The sequence below is a fragment of the Hippoglossus hippoglossus genome, chromosome 13 (genome assembly GCF_009819705.1).
Source record: "Hippoglossus hippoglossus isolate fHipHip1 chromosome 13, fHipHip1.pri, whole genome shotgun sequence".
Lineage (NCBI taxonomy): Eukaryota > Metazoa > Chordata > Actinopteri > Pleuronectiformes > Pleuronectidae > Hippoglossus > Hippoglossus hippoglossus.
This window is the reverse complement of record NC_047163.1, coordinates 17,684,940-17,703,693: the sequence shown is the minus strand read 5'-3', so window position 1 is coordinate 17,703,693 and position 18,754 is coordinate 17,684,940. Positions and strand designations below refer to the sequence as shown.

Below are 18,754 nucleotides of genomic sequence, written 5' to 3'. Positions count from 1 at the left end.
CTTATTCACCCATACAGAATAGATTTCTATTTCTATTAGGGATTCATGCGGGGAGTCGTGTGGACATTTTTCACATGTCCTGGACACTGTGGACATCAGGACACCACAGGTATGTGAGGAAAAAAACAACTCAGCTTAACGTACAAATCTCGCAAGTCAAAACACGGCTGGATCAGACAACCCTCAGGCTGTGGAGCAGTGGAGTATACCCATACCATTACATCATCACAAAACAAGAGGGGAGGGGGGTGTTGAGACCCTCTGTCAAACACACACAAGCCCGCATACACACATAAACACACACACACTCACACTCACACACACACTTAATGGTGACCACTTGGCTGGACCAAAACAAAGCTTTTCGGCTGGCTTTGTTCTCAGCTGAGCTCATCTTTGTAAAGGGGCCTCCGAGCGACGGACCAGATTTCTTCTTCTTCTTCTTTAAAATACACAATTATGTTTCAAAGCTACATTACAGTACATTCCTCTCCCATGCACACATCTTTAGATAGAAGTAAATACCCTCTATGTAAAAGACGCGGTACTTTTTTTTCTGAGCAAACATCCTTGTGAGTACAGTCTCAGCAGGACCTTCCTCCAGAGGGGAATCAAACCTTTATATCCGGCCACAAGCTGCACTGAACTTTATGCAGAACAAACTGTAAACTGTTTCTCTCCCCGAGGCTGCCGTTAGCTGTTCACCAACTCGTCGAGCCGCTGTGGGCATGCTGCTGCAACGCTCCTTACGATCCCAGAGGTGTGACAACTTCACTCCTGGCAGACCAGCGAGGGTGTGTGTGTGTGTTCGGAAAAGTTCTATCTTTGTGAGGACCAGACATCTGCAGTGATGGGAGCAGAATGGGACCCTTATCATCTTTGGCAATTTTCTCCAGGCTTGGATTTAGGGTAGTATGTTGGGTTGTGATTATTGTGGGTTTTAGATAAATGTAAGCTTTGAGTTTAAGGTGATAGCAATTTGTTTTGACAGTTTCCTTGCAAATGTAGAGGAACAAACCTGTGAGTGTCTTTGTGTGTGTGTTTGGAGGGAGTGGGGCCGTCTGATACTCTCATGGCTCTGCGGTGGAATTTTTCACACATCCACCTTTACCTTTGAAATCAAAGTCTTCACTCCTCTGTGTCTGTCTCACAGCGATAGCCTGTCTCCATTCTGTCGCTTCTTCCCATATGTTCAGTTTCTTCTCTTTTCTGCCTTTTCGTCCTTGCTGTTGGCTTTTTTTCTTGTTGGTGTTTGTCTGCATACACTGTATGTTCCTTGCAGCTCCCTTTGTTCTGCAATGTTTCTTTAATTTGTTTTAGCAACTGTTAAAAACTGTGAAAGAAAATCCTGGATTTGCCTCTTTGTTCGGAAGCGCACCAAAATGTAATGGGTTCTTTCCTGACCCATACCACATCCTTTCATAAAGTTCTGGTCAAATGCTGGTCACAAACAAACAAACAAATGATCGGAGAGGGGTGAAAACTTGACCTCCTTGATGAAGGTAATAATAACATATTAATGCAAGAAGGAGTAAGAACATCTGCAGCAGTCATAATGATCAAACATCAGGATCACTGCATGAGGCCTTATTATTTTGATAGCAAGGATTATACAATTTCAGTTTATCAGACAGAACTTCTAATAACATCAAGGCCTCTGTTTCTCAGCATCATTTATACGCCAAAGTGCTTTACAATCATGGAAAAGGAAGGTAACACAAGCGTGGATAAAAAGATTAACGTCATGTATATGTAGCCTTGACCAAACATCTATATTTTAAATTATTCTGTGCAAAATTGTATGTTCTTACTTAATATAAAGAGGTTCTGTCTTGTCTTTTAAGTTTAAAGACTGAATTGTGTGAAGGTTGTGGCTTCTTTGTGCATCAATCGATCAAAATGTATTTGAATGAAAAATGTACCTTTCATTCAAATCAAATGCAATTCAAAGTTCTTGACAAAACATAGGATGTTGAAAATGTATTTAAAATGAGATACATTCACATTTAGAGACTAATGCATACCAAAGCAATCAATAATAGAAAAGACAACAATAAAAGAAAGTTAATATATATATATATAACTAAATTAATAATAATAATATTATTATTATTATTAATAATAATAATAATAAATGACAACACAACAACAAAAACACAAAAACCATATAGGTGGGTTTTTAATTTACGTTTTAAGAACTATTGCAATACCTCCTTACTGTGCACAATACATAAGCAATAAATCTCTGTATACTGCACTTCGGTACTGATCTAAATGATTGATACTATTTCATTGCCCAAGTAAAACCTGCAGGTAAAACCACAAATCTCATCAAATGTTGAACTTAAGACGCCAAATCTATATATTTATTATTGCTTAAACTTTGTTGACAAGAAACGTGTGCCCTTTTCCCCGGTGGGGGAGAGGTGGCCCCTCAGAAAGTGCTGCACGGCCCTGGCGGGGACCCTCCTCAGACGCGCAGGATGCTGGGAGGGGCTCGCAGCTCGGTGTTAAATCCACACGTGGTCGGACCGTGGAGCTTGTTTGGCTCCGCAGACTCTGCTGGAAACTTCTGACCGACTCATGCCAGCGAGTGTCCCTGCTCGTCGGTCTATCACTGCGGGGACAGACGGGACCGGACCCGGCTTTACGAACCCAGCGAGATGCCATCTTTCCCCAAACTCGACCAGCTGTCCGACCTGGAGCAGATGATGTGCAAGGTAAAGGAAGGGGAAACAGTTAGTGAAAAAGTTGTGGAGCCAACAGTTGGCTAGCTCTCTGCAGCGTGTTAGCTTAGCTGGTAGCCACGCTGCTAACTTTACGCTAATCGCTCGCTTCGTCTCTTTAAAGAAAAACCGCTTTGAATGTATTTTAACTTTATTCAGTGTCCCTGCTGGTGTGAGTTTGTGGATTTAAACAGTCTCCATTGGCCGTTTGAAGCTTTAAAGTGGGTAAAAGTAAAGTTAGCATGGGAGCTAACTTGTCACAAAGTGAGAGCGTAGTGGAGGCTGGTGTTTAAAATTCATCGCAGCCCATTGAGCTGCCTGCTCCGGACTGAAGTCACCCATGTAACTAGTCTTGGTTGGACTGGTTTAGGTAGGAGCTTGTTACCACTGGTTACACTGAGGTATCGAGTCATATCTCAGCTCTGTTAACGAAAGACACGTTGGATCAAAACAGCGACAACTTCCGGAGCAGTTGTTGCTTGAAACAACCACAACTTTCCTGTTGCAGCTCCCTTGTGTTTAACCCTGTAGCTGTGCATTAACTCCAGTAGTTTGCACAGGTTCATATTGTATCGTATGTGGTCCAACGTCCACCGTCAAACCGTTTTCATCACAGTAGAAGATGCACGTGAAGCCCGGTACGACAGGATTTAACCAGGTATCAGAGGCTGATGCTGGATTTTCATGTTAATGGAAGAAATACGATGGTTTTTAGCATCTGCAGCTCAAATGCCTGCAATGTATTCGTTACTTAAATTGTTGATTTCAGTTGATCTTATTGTTTAGTTATATTTGTAAGAAAGTCATATAAATGGTCAGGTAATCGAATCTGGGTTTTAAATAATCCTAGAACGTTTTACAGTAGATATTTAAGATGAATTCTCCCTGTCAGGAACTTGATCAGATGATAGAGGGTGAGTCTCATTTGACATACTGCTGTCATAAGTTAGCCTTACCTTTTTGTTTTTAAATATATATGTTACTTTACTGTTTAGTTTTGTTCTGCTGTACTTGCTTCTTAATTTGCTTGATGATTTTGTGTCCATCATCCATAAATTCAGTTTTGTAAAGATTTTTTTTTTCTTCAGGATGTCGAACACAAAAAATCGTTTCACACTGTCAAATACAGTATCAGCTCTACTTGTTTATATTTTTGAATAAGGAAAATGTATAAAGTTAATATTTTTAAACATCTATCAAGGATGCTTAAGATTAATTGGATTAATTATATCTTGCCAGTTATGGCTATTTTGCGTATGTCATTTGTAACTTTGAGTGTGGAAATTAAGTATCCATAAAAAAGTTTTATCAGCAGCACAAATGGACTTTAAATTCATGTTTTGTTTCCAAGTAAAATGTCAATAGAAATTTACCATCGCTAAACCAAGAATGAGCCACAGAGATTTTGAACATTGATTCTAGAGTTGTGCGGCTAATGTTGTGTTGTCTGTTCTTGTCTGTTCATACAGCAGTTACTCAGTCTCGACCTGATGGAGCCCAACAGGCCGCCACCGTCCCTCAGTCTGGAGATGAGAACACCGGGTTACATCGGTCAGCCCCGCAGCAACACGTCGTTTTCCCTCTCGTCTCTCTCCTCTCCCACTGATCCTTCAGAGAGTGTATTTCTGCCCTCCAGCCAATGGGGGCAGCAGTCAGAAAGCCCACCGCCCTCCCAGATTGCTAATTCCTCCCAGTGGGGGAAGTCGGCCTTCCTTGCCCTGCGCTCTGTCAGCATGGTGGAGACCAGCAGCACCACAGCAGCAAGTCTAGGCTGGCCCGGGACAGACTTCCAGCACTCCCAAAGTGACAGCCCCACTGCACTGAGCACTAGCTCCTCCCTGTCCACGTCATCTCTCTCCACTTCCTCTTCCTCCTCACGCTATAAGACTGAACTGTGTCGCTCTTTCACGGAGAGCGGATTGTGCAAGTATGGTGGCAAGTGCCAGTTTGCCCATGGGCAAGATGAGCTGCGAGATCTCAACAGACATCCAAAATACAAAACTGAGCCATGTCGTACGTTTCACACCATCGGCTTCTGCCCCTACGGGATCCGCTGCCACTTTGTCCACAACGGTGAGGAAGAAGGGGAGCAGTCCTTCTCTCGTTCGTCCTCTTCCTCCTCCTCAAGCATTCCCCAGCAGCCACTTAGCTCCTCCCGCACGCACAGACCCCCTCTGGTGAGACAGAGCTTCAGCTTTGCTGGGTTTCCCTCTCCCCAGCAAGCCCTTCAGCACACTCTCACTGATCATCCCCCTTTGGCCGCCGCCTCTTTCAGACCTGCTCCCTCGGTGTCTCCTCCTTCCTGTGCCGATATTACTGACCTCCTCTGCCACGCCTTCCTGGAGATGGACTCTGCCTTTGAGGCTTCACCTGCTGACAAGTTCCAAACCCTCATGGGCCCAGCCATCACAGCAGATCCCCAGTCTCCATTCCTGCCTTCCCCAGACTCCGGCTGCTCTCCCTGTGGGCTCTCTCCAACTGGCTCCCCTTCCCTGAGGCAGAGTCCCGGCGCTCCTGGGGTCTTTTCACGCCCACTGGGCGCCCGCTCCCTGTCCTACACCTCTCTGTCTGACCAGGACCAAGATGGGAGCAGCTCTGCTAGCTCGCTCAGCGGCTCTGAATCCAGCAGTGGCAACAACGAAAGCAATGCCCGACGTCTGGCAGTATTCAGTCAGCTCTCTGTGCCTGATGATCCTGCTGTGGTCTGCCTTTAGGCTGCAGTGTGCTGGAATCACAAACATTTACACTGACATACATTCAGACACAGACATGATGTCCCCATTAGACACAATACATGCAGCACACACACGATGCTGATAAGTTTGACACATACATAAACATTCCCCTTTCACACACTGCCACTGGACCGACACAACGTTCTTTGCACCCGTGTGGCCTTGAATGAAACTAAGACTTTATTGACAGAGTCTGAACGCTGACAGAGATTGGCTAAAACGCCGGTGTCGTTTGCAGAAGGAAGGCCGCAGTGATACTGAAAATATAGGTGTGTTGCCAGTATGAAGACAGAAGTCTAATAGTGTGGCAAGCGTTTAATGCTTTATCAGAATAATATGTTAATTAAGCAGATGGCAATTAAGCTAATGTAATCACAGTGTGATTTGCCCCAGTGCCGTCTGTTAAGACCGACCACTCTGTTCAGATTTCACCAGCATCTACAGAGTGATCCTCAAAATGTGATAAAGCCAAAGACGTCTGTTTTGTAGCACAAACGTTTTTTTATTATGGTGGGACAGACACACAATGTGTTTTTCAATTAAACGCACACAGTATCTCAGTGCTCAGTGAGTGAAATTTTCCATGTCCTCAGTCTGAGGTTACGTTCAGATCACTGGCCTTGAACATGAATGTTACGTTTTTAAACGGCCGAAGTGCCTGTCATGTTATTTAAAAGGTCATGTTAGTGTTGAATCAAGATTTGTTTGGAGAGATGTGACGAAGGGTGTGCGACTTTTTTTTTTTCCTTTCTTTTTTTAGTGACATAAGCTAGTGTGAGTTCAGTTTTCTTTGTTGTCAAGATAACTACAACTGTTGATCTTCTGTCTGTTGTGCCTTGTTGATAAACCTGTTATCAGTAAAACGCCAAATTACCAAAGTCAACCTGTCCTATGAGAGGAGGGAGAGGGACTCAGTTTGAGTTCACAACAAAAGCCACCTGGGCTTGATCATACTTTTTGCAAATCTCATGTTCATGACATATCGTTATCTGTAGGACTTGCCAACAGGAAAAACAGGACAGAGAGATTTTATGGCCTTTTGATATGTGAAGTGTCAGCTCCAACAGCAGGCACTGCAGAAACTAAGGGTCAAAGATGGACGGAAACCGAAACGATGTGCCATCACGTTATTCTGCGTCTTTCATAATTTGATGTGGTGTAAGCTTTTGGCTCAGAAGTAAATATTTAATCAATTCAACTATCTGTTTTTACCTTTTGGTTAGTTTTCTCAAAAACATCTGTGGTGCCTAAACTGTATTCTTTGATTATCTTAAGCACAAACATTCCCAGGAGTGTGATTTATTTTCTTCCTCTCTTGTCCACAGGCAGCACTGGTGTTACATGTTTGATGAATAGTCATGTTTGTCTCTCAGTGTTAATTCCTCCTGTTAATGGCTTTGTACTGTTACGAATGTGAAGCGCAGTCACTTCCATGTATCCTGTTCTCCCAGGTCTGTTGCCTTTACTGTTAGATCCAGCTATTGTACAGTTAGGGTACATATGCGTAGAGTTTTAGAAATGTTACTTTGCTGTTTTTGTGTGTTTACGGTGTAGTTTGGTAGAAGAGCAGACACTGTGCTGTTTCCGGTCTATTTAAAATCACCTTTTCATCGACATGTTTGATGCCTGTTCAGTGTTTAAGGTGATTATCTTTAGTAAATTAATTTCTTTAATTTATTTTAACGTATTTATAGAGTACTTTGAGTTGTTAATGCTTGTATCAAGTTTAATATATTTGGGTTTCTTTGACTTTTTTGTACCTGAAATAAAGTTTAGTTGTGTTTTTTTTAAACTGACTGTTCGATTTTGTTTTTTTTACACACACAGAAGCTTCTGCTGGGAAACAGTATTGAGTTGCTGATGCAGCAACTCAGAAGTTACAAGGCACATGTGCGTTTCCTTCCTTGTAGACTGCTGTTCTAGCGTATTTGCCACAATGTTAAAACATTGATGCGAGTTGCAGGAAGGCAGCAAACAGGAAACCATGTGAACCGTCACTTACGGTTTTCATTCTACCTCACACACACCCCTGAACTCAAATGTCAGAGCTTGGCCCTTTAATGTTGCCGTGACAATTTGAAAAGTGAAGATAAACGCATCTTACTCTGAAGTTGCTATCTTAGACTAGAGGTGTACACAGTGATAATAAGACAGATGTTCACTGGACAGCAACACAAACTGGATCTCAGAGGCAGTAATTGAACAATCAATGTAAACTATATAACAAACAGATACCAGCCTATTTAAAAGTTTGTCTATTCAAAAATACTAAAAATCACTAATACCGGGACATCCACACTGGGGGGTAACAAGCTTTCAAGAACAACTTTTTGGATTTATTCAAAAGGGCTAACATGAGTATCCAGACACCAAAACCCTCTTTCATCCTCAAGTTACACTACAGACGTGAAGAAAAGACTCTTCACACTTCCAGGTGAAGCTGAATAATTGTTTTTCCTCCATGATGCAGCCTCTGCAAGATTGTATTTACAACCCAAAGCCGTTGGTCGATTGCTTCTTGAGTCAGTAAAAATCGAACCAGGTTTTTATATGTGAAGGCTTTTGTTATTCTTTTATTTATAAAAAGCAGCAGGAAAGAGTATTAGAATTAAGTAAATGCAAACCATGATTTCCACTTCCAGCTATTTGGAGGTTGTTACGCTTTAAAAACAAAATACATGTGCTACATAAAGGTCAGGGGCAGTTAAACATTTTCTGATTGCAAATTAAAATCTATTGAAGCACGTTTGTTAAATCATGCCCGTCCCACCCACTGTGCTTCAGGGTAGCAGGACACTTTTTTGTGTGTGTGTGTGTGTGTGTAGTCATTCTACTAAGATTTCATGTGGAGATAAGAAGCCTTTTGTTAGGGTTTAATCTTTCCAATCCTGGGTTCCTACCCATTTCCCTTCTCCCTCACTGCCTCCAGTGATTCCATCCATCCTCTCGCTGAGTTACTCTGCTTTACTTCAATGACGTCCCCTCATCTCTCCCTCAGTGAGACTTTCTACAACTCTACAACTCTCTTTACAAATCTACACATAATTAGTCCTTAAATTCTCAGATGTCCATAAAAAGAGACAAAGAAAAAGAAAGGGCCCCAGGAATCTTTCTGTCATGCACAAGAGCAACAACAGTATTATCTTGTCACTGTTAACATGAGATGGCTTCGCTGTCTGGGAGTGATTAGTGGCTGTAAACGGGATAAAGGCATGTGTGTGTGTGTGTGTGTATGTGTGTGTGTGTTGCATTGTGTCTGATAGACATTCTCCCACACTCTTGCCCTGTGGGACATAGGAAAGGCAGGCAGATGGCTGTATTCAGGTCCACCACGGGTCAACATATGGCCCCGAGAGACAAAGTTTGTGTTTGTGTGTGTGAGACAGAGGAGCTCACTCTTAACTATGCATGAGTGGAGGAAGTTGAATAGGTAGGTGAGAAAGAGGGAGAAAAAAAGGTAATAGTGGGGGGTCAGGAAAAATACACAGCGAGATAAAGAAGGGATGGTGACAGCTTGAGAGGATGAAAGTCGGAAACTTCCAGTGAAATCAATATATGGACTTCTGCTGATGCTCAGGGGAAAATCTGCATTTTGAGGCTGTTAGTGTATTCTTAGTATTGTTCAGTATAGTTCATTTAAGAATAAAGCATCCAAGTGTGTTCATACTGGGCCATTATCACTTGTTGACTAAGTTAACATTTGATATTTTCTCAACTTTTTCTTAACCAGCTAACAAACTTAAACTACCTTTTTTTAACCCCAAAACAATGCTACTGCTATCTTAATTAATGCTACGCTACTTAACCTGGCAAAATGCTATTGACCTACTAAAGGATAAACAGGTTTAAAGCTGGAGTGCAGGACTTTTGCAAACACTATATAGGTGGTTGGCTGCACTGTGGTCATAAACCCTGTCTCCTCCATGTTAGATGATGGGACATGGACCGAACTAATAGGTTTAAGTTAAATACATGTTTCTTCAAGATGTTTACACTGATGTTTGCTAAAGTGTTCATGATTCTGGTATGTTTGGTTTCAATTTGCTGCTATAAAAAAGACAGAATCGTGATTGGTCGAGCTTGTGTATCGGATTGACCTCGATTCCGCAGCTCCATTCCACAATCGCTAGACTCATGGCCACAACTTACGTTATTGGCGCAAGATGGCAGCATTTGTATCCAGGATATTTTGGCTTCAGTTTTGAAAAATGGGATGAAGTGAAGCGTCGTCTGTCTGTATAAACAATCTATGATTTAATATGAATTACCTACGTAGCTACAGCAACCTTTGTGGATATCAAACTTCTGTTAGCACTTAGATAGAATGAAAAAGTTCTGCCTGCGTCATTTGGAATCTGGATGTTAAGGAGCTGCACGTGTTCACTGTACTGCGCTCGGGGTTCCTCCATGATTTGAGACTGAAACGGGTGATTTCCAGCAAACTAAAGTGAACTGCAGTGAGCTGCTTTCAGGAAACCTGACCCAGATGTCTCTGTCATTTTCTCACACTACAAAAGAGAATTCAGCCGCTCTCTGTGCACAGTGTTACTGAATTGTAACAAGTCATCAGTTTGAGTGAATGAATGCTGGTTTTACTCACACCCCCCCCCCCCCAACACATCCTTTCTTTCTTCCAGTCCCTCCTCCTCCTCCTCCTCCTCCCTCCCTCCCTCCCTCCCTTCATTCACCGTTCCTCTTTTGTGAGGCTTGGTGACATTGTGATGCAGCAGGAGGAAAGGGAGCCAAGCTTTGTAGAGCAGCACAAAAACAGCTGTTGCTGAGGCCTCACCCTCGTCCCTCACGCTCACTGTCCCAAATCTCCAGATTCTACTGTGGGAGATATTTAGGTACAGGTACGAGAAACATCTCACACCCTCACCCATTCCTCTCCCCACACTGCTAACAACTTCCTCATCTTTATCTTGCCTCCACACTGCTTCCCCTCTGCCCCCGCCTCTAATAAACTTCTCTTTTCTACCTTTCATTCCCCTCCAGACTCCTGTAGAGGCTCTTCTTTTCTCTCATCTCATTTTCCTCCTGCCCACTCTCCCAATCTCCTCCTCCACCAACTTTCTATAATTCCACCCCCTCCCAGGCTTTCTCTCTAATCCCTCCTTCTGTTTTTTTTTCTTTTTCTTTCTTTACGGAAAGGATTTGGGCTAAGTGTTTAATGGGTTGCAACAAATGGGCAAAAGAGTGGGCCGTCAGGTGCTGTGCATTTATGCAGACGCCTAACTCAATTTTCTTGACTGTTTTTCGTCCCATGGCAATCGCTCAGTCGTAAAGAAGTTACAGAAACCACAAAACTCGAGGGTGCGAGTGGTGGAGTGGCAGTCTAATAACCAGGGATCTTACTTAACTTTTCTTGAGATTTTAAGCTCTTTCAAGTGCTCTTGTATTGAGGGCCTCCAAAATTAAGTAAGGACTCGACCCACTTCAAGCGAACCCAAAGTCTAAGACAACAGAGTGTGGAAACTTTTAAAGCAGTACAACAGCAATGCAACTTTACACTTCCAAGAAGTTTTGGGACTTGTGAAAGATTGATTCCTTAAAAGAATGGTCAGAACTGAAAAAGCAGAAGCTGAAGTGTCCAGACTTTCAGTTCCTATATCTCAGCTTCCAAAACCACTGAGTCCTACACTTTCCATTATGTAATCAATGGCGACCCTAATATTAGACCCTCCCTCCCGATATCCCTGCAACTTGTTTGTAACACGGGCTTTAACCCTGATGGCATCACCGTAGTTAACTTTAATAAGCTGCATCCCAAGTATTTCTCTCTCTCTCCTCCCATTATTAAACCTCTTAAGCTTCGTGCTGCGGTTTGTGAACAAACATAATTGAGTGGGTTGGCTATTGTTTCAATGTTGGTGGAAGACTCACGTTTTTTAAACCGGCCGATTAATAGTAGAAATGGTAGCACAGATTTAATCAACTGATGCTCTATGAAAACAAATTGTAAAATTTAACTGTGAAATGTTGATCAAGCTTTCTGTGATAGCTGCCTTTGTGTCATTTAATGTGCTTCAAGCAGGAAGCGTGTGTCCAGATTTAAGCGCTTCTGCCTCGACTTCACCTCCCATATACATGTACATGTGGTAACCTAAATTGATTTGGCTACTGAGTATGTTTTTTTCCTACCAATATATAAAGTAATAGGAAAAATAGTCTGGATTTTCCTTAAATGGGAAAATACATACTTTCAAGTTGTGTCTCATACTGACAGTAGTGACAGTAGTAGTAAATATGGAAAATAGCATCCACAGCACTGTTTTGGGCCGAAGCCTGGGTAAGACCCACACTGAGAGAACATTTAATGGTTCAAAACCTTTTTTGTGTAAAATGATTAGACTGATTTCAGGGGAATGATAGAACACAGTCAGGGAAACGTTATCAAAGCAAAGATACAAGCAAAGTGAGCACCACCATTAATTGTGGCGTGCCATACCAAAACATCCAGAGGGTTGAAGTGTAAAATATTTCACAAAATGCGAGTATGCTTCTGACTGAAGCTTGTTGAGCTCGTTGTGAATGCCAACGTGGAGCTAAACCTGCTGGAACAAAACCTTTAAGTGCAGCTCACTCACGTACAGCAGAGCCTCTTAATACCGAGCTCATGATGTGGATCAAAAACATGAGAGGAATATTAATATTCTAAGCGGGGATGATGGGAGTTTGAACCTCTGTGACTAGTGTACACTGTGAAATGTGTTGTTATGCAGAGGAGCCATGACAAAAGGTAACGCATCCATTTACAATTAAACCCCTCAATGAGCATTTTTCTGTTCTTTAAATTGAAATCATCACAGAGGTTCTCATTCCATGATCTTAGTTCTGGTTTAAACTCACAAATGAAAGGGGGGAAAAAAGATTCATGAGCACATATTGTGTTATCTGATTTATTATATCAGTGACAAATATTTGAAGATTTAATGTAATAAACTGTGATGCTAATTTTCTGGGGGTGTTTTTATGGAAGTTTAGCAAGTTTGTTCAAACATGGGTTCTTCTTTCTCCCACACAAACACTGAGAGAACATCAGAAAGATCAAACTACAGCTTGATGTGTCCCTCTAGTGGCACAAAGAGGCAACTACTTCAACCAGAGGTGAGTTTCTTTATTGTTGTGTTCATCGAGTTGTCTCTGCTTGTTTGACAGACCTCGTTGTTGTAGTATTCTCGTCTCAACATTATTCGGCCAAAAATGTTTAGATACGAGAAATAAAATAAATAAAACAAACATCACATAGTCTTGCTCTTTTAGGTGTTGAAAAAAGAAAAAAACATGACGATATGTTTACATATCAATACTGTACAAAAGACAAAACATGTACACCTGGGTACAAAATAAAAACCTCCAGACCCAGTTTGAGTGGTCGGCTTTAGAAAACACTACAGAGGACGAGAGTGATGCTTACTAAGCAGCGGTCATTCCAGTTTTGTTTATACAAAGGCCGGGTCTAGAAATTGTTATCACATCTAATTATATAACATAACTGAGCTGAAGTTTAAATAACTGCCAAGAATCTGCTACAAGGCAGAACAAAGCACCAGGTGCTGTTACAGCGAAACAAGAGCTGAATAAGAAATCTGATGTGTCAGGTGAAATCATTTTCAAATGCTCAGTAGCTTTTATTTGGATGGATGCTAAATAAAAATGGTCTGGCAGTTGATAATATGCATGTATCATCTAGATCTCTGTCTTATCCTTCTTTTTTTTATTTTTTATTTCCAATTATTTCTCAGATCAACATTGCAACATATTACAGAGAGTATTAAGTTACCTTTTCATGAACAATACATTCACATTAAAAACACTGACAGTTGTGTTTTTTAACAGGTGAATATTTAGTTAGAGTGGAAAGTAACCATTCATCGAAAACAAGAAGCAAAAGGAATAAAACAAATATTTATCAGACAACCACAAGTAAGAGATAAGCTCTGGCCGATGCTGTTTGCTCTGTCAGGGGTAACAGGTTATCAGCAAAACCCTGGCTCGTCCCCAGCTGTGTAAACCAGGGTGGTGTTTGATTCCCTCTGTGGTTGGCCTGCTCGGTGGGAGGACACGAACAGCTATCCCTCTTTAGGATTAACAGAACCCCACAGGGGCCTGTTCATCTGCACCACGGTGGCAAAGAGGATCAGGTCACAACTTCTGGATCACCACCTGGAACTTACCTGGAAAGACAACGTGAAGGAGAGATTAACTGTTTGTTTGGACCTTAAAAAACAGACCAATCCAAACTTCAAGTGGTTGCGTACACTGCTTAATGATACCTCACATGAATAACAGCAGTTTGGCTGCTATTGGAGGCCAGTGAGCATGTGGTGTCACACACTTTTCAATGGTAAAGAGAATCAAATACTGTCAGTACTTACAGGACGGCATGACAGAGACCTCAGCTGTCACCACACTGTCCAGACCAATGTTAGATAGAGCTCCTCTCACCATGCCACACGAAAAAGCGAGATACTGAGAGAAAATACACACAGAGAAATGAACCTAAGCTACTGCAACAGATTTGGACTCATTTGGTTGTATATGAAACAACAAAGCCTACGTCTGATGTGGCAGTTTTCTCCGACTGAGTAGAAAGGTTGCTTTGTGAGTGCTTGTGAGAAAGAGGTAGAGGGTGGATACTGACCTTAGGAGCCTGATCCAGATACTGTTTTCCATTGGAGAACTGAGTCAGAAGAGCAAACTTGTTGTCCTGTAGAACATAGGTACCCTGTGGTGGAAAATACAAAAGGTATACAGAGGTTTTAACAAACACTGAACGTGCATTTATGTTTCAGTGCTTAATTTAACGGCAATATTTATTCTAACTTTTAAGTGGACTTCAAAATCTATTGATCTCTAGTTCTAAATGCACTCAATATTTGTTTAAACCTCAACGATACACACAATGCTTTTTCACGAGTAACACTTGATGCAAACATAACTTCTATTAGTATACCAGAAAACTCCAGGAACAATCTATGACCTTATGTGACTGTACTGTGAGCTCTTTGCTTTAATGATCTGTCTTAAACAATAATCTGTGTTTTCAAAATGGGATCCAACTTCTTATTATCTGAGGCCAGAAATCCCAGCAGCTTAAGAAACATCTGTAGATTTCAACACTCTGCACACAAACTAAAGTGTGGTATGTGTGTGTTAGAAATAGCATTAGTTTGTCTCGTTTTACCTGATGGTTTGTTCGGAGGTTGTCAATCTGCCTCCTGAACACCTTTGTCCAGAAGTCTTTACAGATGAACTTCATTATATCCAGCTCATCCTTGAAGCTGGGAGAGTCTCTGGTCAACCTGGACAGAACATACATTTAAACATAGATGAGGATGGACGTCACACAGGCACATGCATGTGTGTTCGTGCTCGCCTACCTCTCAATGAGTCCTTGTCCCACCCTGAAGCCCATGCCTTCGAGGACAGAGACGCAGACAGCTCTGTCCTGGAGAGAGTTAGAAATCCATTTGGTTTAGTTTCAAGTTTTATTTGTCATATTATGCAAGTTAACACTGGGTCAACAATATGAGGAAAGGTGTCGGACAAGAAGAAACCGCTCAGCTCAGCAGTGCAATAGTTTAATATAATAAATAACTGTATACATCCGAAGGTGCAGTGTGACATTCGTGGCAAATGAGGTAACAAATCTATCTGGACGGAGTGTGTGTGAATAGTTATTGCACATGTGTTTGTAAAGTTATTGCACCGTGTGTGTATCAGTTGTTGCACTTTTTCCAAAATAAAGTTCAAACAGGAAGTAAAACAGATGTGCAGAGGGTTGTTAGTGATGAGTTGAGTGCAAGTGTAGGAACCTGATGGTAGAATCATATGAACGTGTGTGTGTGTTGTCTGCTGTGAAAGGCGACACTGTGAACACTGCTGTGGGTTCTCGTGTTTATTAAGTATGACCACGATGAGGGACTGAACGCACCTTGTTGTCCATCCCTCCATTACTGGCTTGCTGCTCCTTGTAAACATGGGACACGATCTCCAAGTGGAGAAATTCAAACAGGGCCTCGTCCGTCATCCCTGACGGACACACACACGCGTCAGTACACGGACACACACACAACAGGTTCAGTTAACACAGCTAGCGGTGATACACAACATCACATTATGGTTGTTAGACCCATTTTACCGCAGCTTAGCATTAGCTACACAGTTAGCACCAGGTAGCTAGTGCGGTTAGCTAGCGACATCGTCCGGGCCGTTTAAACAGTTTTGTATCTGTTTCTATGTCGTATGAGCTGAACTGAGAAAACAATACACACATTCAAACCTCCCTGCTAGTTAGTGTTATTAAATACAACAGAATGAACGAGTAAAGCTATTGTACCTGTCAAATTACTGAAGGAGGCACGAAGTAAATAACAGCCCTCTTCCTAGACTGCACTCGATATTGACGTCAGGACGCCCCACTGAATTCGCGCAGGCGGTGTTAGCGGGAGTCAGCCCATGAAATGGAGAGGAAAAGGCTCCCAGTGTTTGTCTTCTTCTTTCCCAACAATAACTAATGTCGGACAGAGAATTTATATATCAACTAATACAACTTATTGAGCTTAAGTAGACGCCACAAATGAAGTGGGTGACGCAGTGTCTGCCTAAGGTACGCCGGGTGATATTACGAACACACTCCAGATGCTTGTCCTCCAATCGCGGTGTGATACGTCACTTGTCATGTGACCGTTCTAAACAAGCCACTTCCTTGTTGCTCATGTGATTTGTGTGTTCTTGACTTCACTGAGAAGGTTTGATGATGTGTTTCATTGAATATTTTAACATTGAGCGTTTAGCTAACATGTGAAATTCATAGTTTATCTCCGAGTTCAGGGAAACATTGTGTGTCGCATGTCTAAGAGTCGTTTCATGGTTATTTAGCCAGTTTTCAGAGTGCGTGTGTGTGTGTGTTTGTGTGCAGTCATGTCCAGCAGGTACCAGATCGTGGTGCAGGGTGAAGCGTCTGAGACAGACTCTGATGATGAAGTCTACATCACTTCCCTGCCTGCTCCACAAACTGCCTCAGCCGGGGCCAAGGTGTGTGTTGTGTGTGTTGTGTGTGTTGTGTGTTGTGTGTTGTGTGTGTGTGTGTGTGTGTGTTGTTGTTGTTATGAACATCAGACCATGTCTCCACCCACTCGTCCTCTGAATCCCCAGTTGGTTGTTTCTGTGATGTTGAATGCTGTCAGGTTCCAGGGGAGGCGTCAGAAACAGACAGTGAGGAGGAGGCGGTGGGCCGAGCCTCTGCAGTGATCCAGGAGAGCGCTCAGGTTCTCAGGAGAGACCTGCCTCCTCTCATTGTGGTCAGAGATCATCCTGACATACAGTCCATTGTGGAGGATAGACCCAGCCCCACACACAGGCCACATGGTGAGGAATACCAGTCATATTTATAACAGTAGCTACTCCAATGATGAAACTTCCTGTGTGACAGGAATGTCTTCCATCTCACAGTCTTCCTCAGTGAATAGATCCTCTGGATGTATGAATTTATCGATCCAGCTGCATTTACTGATTAAAACAGATGAGTTTAAGAAGCAGCTGAGAGCTCTGAAAAAGTTGTTTAGATTATCTGTTTACAGGAAGCCCCCAATTGTCTGTACACACTGTACTAACATCTTTAAATACAGAAAGTAAATACAATCTGAGTAGCCCTGCTTAGGATCATACATTGTGGTGATAAATGTGATGAACGATTATCACTTTTCAACCAATAATAAATACATTTTTCATGAAATCTCAACAATATTTTGGTTTCGATCGACTGTATAAGTGAATCGATGGAGGACAAGTTAAGTTTCAGTTATTTCTCTGACCTGCCAATCTGTTCATTTCCAGGCGACACACTCTTACAACAGAAGCTGCAGGAGTCTAACAGTCGGCTGTATCACAACGTGTCACAGACAGTTCGGCAGGTTTATAGCAGTGCCACCAGAGAGGTATGACGATGTGTTTGACTAAGAACGCTTTTCATTATATACTGTATATATATTTTCTAAGTACCATAAAACAAGGCACCATAAGGCCTTAGATACGTACAAGTGTAAGTGGACATGTATACCAGATACTTGCAGGCAAACAAACTGTGTGTCTTTATTAGCAGAGGGGTTAGAAATATGAGAATGAATAAATTATTGTCTTATAGACTTAAATTTAGCAGGTTTAAGTCCTGTCAATTGCAAACAATCATTGCCTTTACCATAGTTTAGTGTTTCCTTTTGTTTGACTGCTTTTTGTGAAGGTGCGCAGTGCGACCGCTCAGCTGAACACATCGCAGGGGGCCATCATCAACGCTTCTCACAGCATCAGATTAATTCTGGACGACCTGAAGGCCGTGTCCGAGAAGATTGACATCATCACAAGCTGTCAAATTCTGCCTGACATTAACATCATTCCAAATAATTGTGCTGCACCTGTTCCTTAAAGAGAGAAATCAAAAAAATCCTTTGAAAACATAGTTCAACATCATTGTGGATATATGTTCAGAGAATATCAGAGACTAGAACGCAAGCAGTAAGAAAAAACATGTACAAACACAGCTTATGCATATCAATATACAGTACATATATTTAACAGTCACATACTCAGTCAGTCATTTACTGTATGCCTTGATCTGTCATATAATGTCTGATCCTGTGTCTGGAGTTCTGGGGATATTTCTGTGAAGAGTAAGAGTCAAGCAAGAAAAACAAACACGTATACATGTCATCTGCTGTTGTGCATGTCTCTTCCAGCACATTTTTGTTTACATTTCACATTGGTATTTATTGATAATATCACATTTCCCTGCAGTACTTTGTAAATATTCATACAGCAGAACATCTCAAGTATCTTAAACCAATGAGACAGATTTTTTTATGTGGCATATCATTTCCTATCTTTGATGTTTTCTGGTCCCACATGTTTCTTGTGTGATATTTGTTTCCCTTTGTTCATTAAAATTGTATAATAAGGTAACATATTAATATAAATTGACATTTTGCCCTGATTGTTTGTTGACGTGGCTTTGAATCAAAGTAAAATTGGAGAAGATTGAACAGTTTTCTTGTTTCAATATTATTTGTTATAAATATGAAGTTATTTTCAAAAAACACAAATTTGAAAAAACAAGCTGAAAATGAATACACATGGTATGAAAAATAACAATCGGTGATTTCGCAGTTTCCAATAAATGATTTTACAATGTGAACATATATTTTTCGAAGCTGACTGAAGCTGTAAATAAGCAAACAGTAATATTGTAGAGACAATTTACAAATAATGACTGAATATGAGTGTCATTGAATTGTG

The 18,754-nt window shown here is 41.6% G+C and overlaps 3 protein-coding genes and 1 long non-coding RNA gene across 4 annotated transcripts; 3 read left to right on the top strand and 1 right to left on the bottom strand.

Moving 5' to 3' along the window:
* The first annotated feature begins 2,416 nt into the window (after nucleotides 1-2,416).
* Nucleotides 2,417-7,254, top strand: zgc:114130 (uncharacterized protein LOC570332 homolog). Its single transcript, XM_034604658.1, has 2 exons — nucleotides 2,417-2,720; nucleotides 4,196-7,254. Exons 1-2 carry the CDS (start codon nucleotides 2,664-2,666, stop codon nucleotides 5,438-5,440), a joined length of 1,302 nt encoding a protein of 433 aa, XP_034460549.1. The 5' UTR covers nucleotides 2,417-2,663; the 3' UTR covers nucleotides 5,441-7,254.
* Nucleotides 7,255-12,881: 5,627 nt separating this feature from the next.
* Nucleotides 12,882-13,286, top strand: LOC117772994. The gene is made up of 2 exons (XR_004615860.1): nucleotides 12,882-12,966; nucleotides 13,090-13,286. It is a non-coding gene; the product is annotated as an uncharacterized LOC117772994 (long non-coding RNA).
* Nucleotides 13,251-15,974, bottom strand: trappc6bl (trafficking protein particle complex 6b-like). The gene is made up of 7 exons (XM_034604655.1): nucleotides 15,804-15,974; nucleotides 15,399-15,496; nucleotides 14,845-14,912; nucleotides 14,649-14,766; nucleotides 14,106-14,189; nucleotides 13,840-13,933; nucleotides 13,251-13,638 (listed from the first exon to the last, which is right to left on the bottom strand). The coding sequence occupies exons 2-7, from the start codon at nucleotides 15,492-15,494 to the stop codon at nucleotides 13,607-13,609; spliced, it is 492 nt and encodes a 163-aa protein (XP_034460546.1). The 5' UTR covers nucleotides 15,495-15,496; nucleotides 15,804-15,974; the 3' UTR covers nucleotides 13,251-13,606.
* A 148-nt stretch (nucleotides 15,975-16,122) lies between these two features.
* bloc1s3 (biogenesis of lysosomal organelles complex-1, subunit 3) lies at nucleotides 16,123-18,132 on the top strand. Its single transcript, XM_034604654.1, has 5 exons — nucleotides 16,123-16,215; nucleotides 16,386-16,501; nucleotides 16,654-16,834; nucleotides 17,303-17,403; nucleotides 17,706-18,132. The coding sequence occupies exons 2-5, from the start codon at nucleotides 16,388-16,390 to the stop codon at nucleotides 17,886-17,888; spliced, it is 579 nt and encodes a 192-aa protein (XP_034460545.1). The 5' UTR covers nucleotides 16,123-16,215; nucleotides 16,386-16,387; the 3' UTR covers nucleotides 17,889-18,132.
* Nucleotides 18,133-18,754: the final 622 nt, after the last annotated feature.